This window comes from Olea europaea, unplaced genomic scaffold (genome assembly GCF_002742605.1).
Source record: "Olea europaea var. sylvestris unplaced genomic scaffold, O_europaea_v1 scaffold31959, whole genome shotgun sequence".
Classification (NCBI taxonomy): domain Eukaryota; kingdom Viridiplantae; phylum Streptophyta; class Magnoliopsida; order Lamiales; family Oleaceae; genus Olea; species Olea europaea.
Genome location: NW_019250790.1, coordinates 1 through 1,296, shown reverse-complemented (window position 1 = coordinate 1,296; position 1,296 = coordinate 1). Strand labels below are relative to the sequence as shown.

The 1,296-nt window shown below is 37.3% G+C and overlaps 1 protein-coding gene across 1 annotated transcript; it reads right to left on the bottom strand.

Moving 5' to 3' along the window:
• Window positions 1–419: 419 nt before the first annotated feature.
• Window positions 420–1,182, bottom strand: LOC111385526 (probable serine/threonine-protein kinase abkC). The gene is made up of 2 exons (XM_023009923.1): window positions 863–1,182; window positions 420–711 (listed from the first exon to the last, which is right to left on the bottom strand). Exons 1-2 carry the CDS (start codon window positions 1,106–1,108, stop codon window positions 541–543), a joined length of 417 nt encoding a protein of 138 aa, XP_022865691.1. The 5' UTR covers window positions 1,109–1,182; the 3' UTR covers window positions 420–540.
• Between the last annotated feature and the right edge of the window lie 114 nt (window positions 1,183–1,296).

The window sequence follows — 1,296 nt, the reverse complement described above, 5'->3', positions numbered from 1 at the left end:
TGCATAAAATCAGGACATAGTAGCTCCTTCAACATATAGACAAAAGGTGGTGAAGCGGCAAGATAGAACAGGCATTAAATTTGTGAAGGATTAAGGTCATTAAGCTCTAATCCCAAATTCGAAAGCAATGATAGAAAAAAGGAAATCAGAAACACGAAAAGTGCGCACAGAGGTTTGAATGGTTTACTCTCAATGCGTGAGTGTAGTGTATCACTATATTGAAGAAGTGTACAGATCCCACGCGTCTCGTCACAAAAATGACTATCCTCTAAAATCCTTAATATAAATGTATGGTAAGAATATTATGTAACTTAATATATGTATGGACTACATAATATAACCTGTGATCCACATTCAAGAAACAAGTAAACAGCATGATCAGGCACTACATATCCAACATAATTCCTAATGTCCTCTCCAATAGAAGGATGAAATGTGAAAATACTATTGGCTGTGTTCAAGAACTAACCTCGTGACTGAACAAAAAATTTTCTTTCCATGAATATTGTGAATCACATATGTACCACAATTACTAAAATTTTATGAAAAGACTACCTCAAGAACCAGAACTGTCACCATCACTGTGCAAACATTGCCATCAATGTTTACTTTATGATGCCTAACTTGCTCAAGCAATTGCTGCACGCACTCAGCAGGATGGACCAAATCACCTTCTGCAGTCCCCCAAAAATCAAATGACTCTTTCACTTCCTGTTAAAGCAAAGAAATCAATGAAAACCACAAAATTTGACAAAGACCATAGTAAAATTGCAAGGCAGAAATGACTCCTATACTCGACTCCAACTGCATCTTTTACAATCTTTATCTATTTCAAAAATAAGTGGTCGTGGATGAAATTCACCTGAATGAAGGCCTCTGGCTTTGGGCAGCTCTGTTTCTTTGACAATTTTAGTGTGCACTCTGCTGCAGTTTGGCCATCTCTACAAGCAACAGCCTTCAAGAAGTCTACTAAATTCATCCTATCATTCTTAGAAAGTTCAGCAATCATGCCTACATCAAGGAATACGACCTGAGGCTTAGATTTGAAGAGCTGCCTACGAGAAGGCATGCTCTGGGATCCAAGAACAAGGATATTTCCAGGATGCATGTCAGCATGAATAAAATTGTCTACCTGCCAAGGAAAAGAAGAAAAACATCTCAGAAAACAGGCCAATCCATAGATTTTCATAGTTATATCATTATCTCATTCTATCAGAGGTATTCAGTTTAACTTATTGGTCAAACAGTACGAGTATGAGGCAGTAGTGACTCCTAAAATGCTAACTACTTAATGCA

Bases quoted from the DNA above. Each gene is read 5' to 3' on its own strand.
- LOC111385526 (XM_023009923.1), bottom strand. From the start codon at position 1,108: ATGCATCCTGGAAATATCCTTGTTCTTGGATCCCAGAGCATGCCTTCT. The intron at 712-862 runs GTGAATTTCATC...TTGCTTTAACAG, and splicing joins AGCCAGAGGCCTTCATTCAG to GAAGTGAAAGAGTCATTTGA.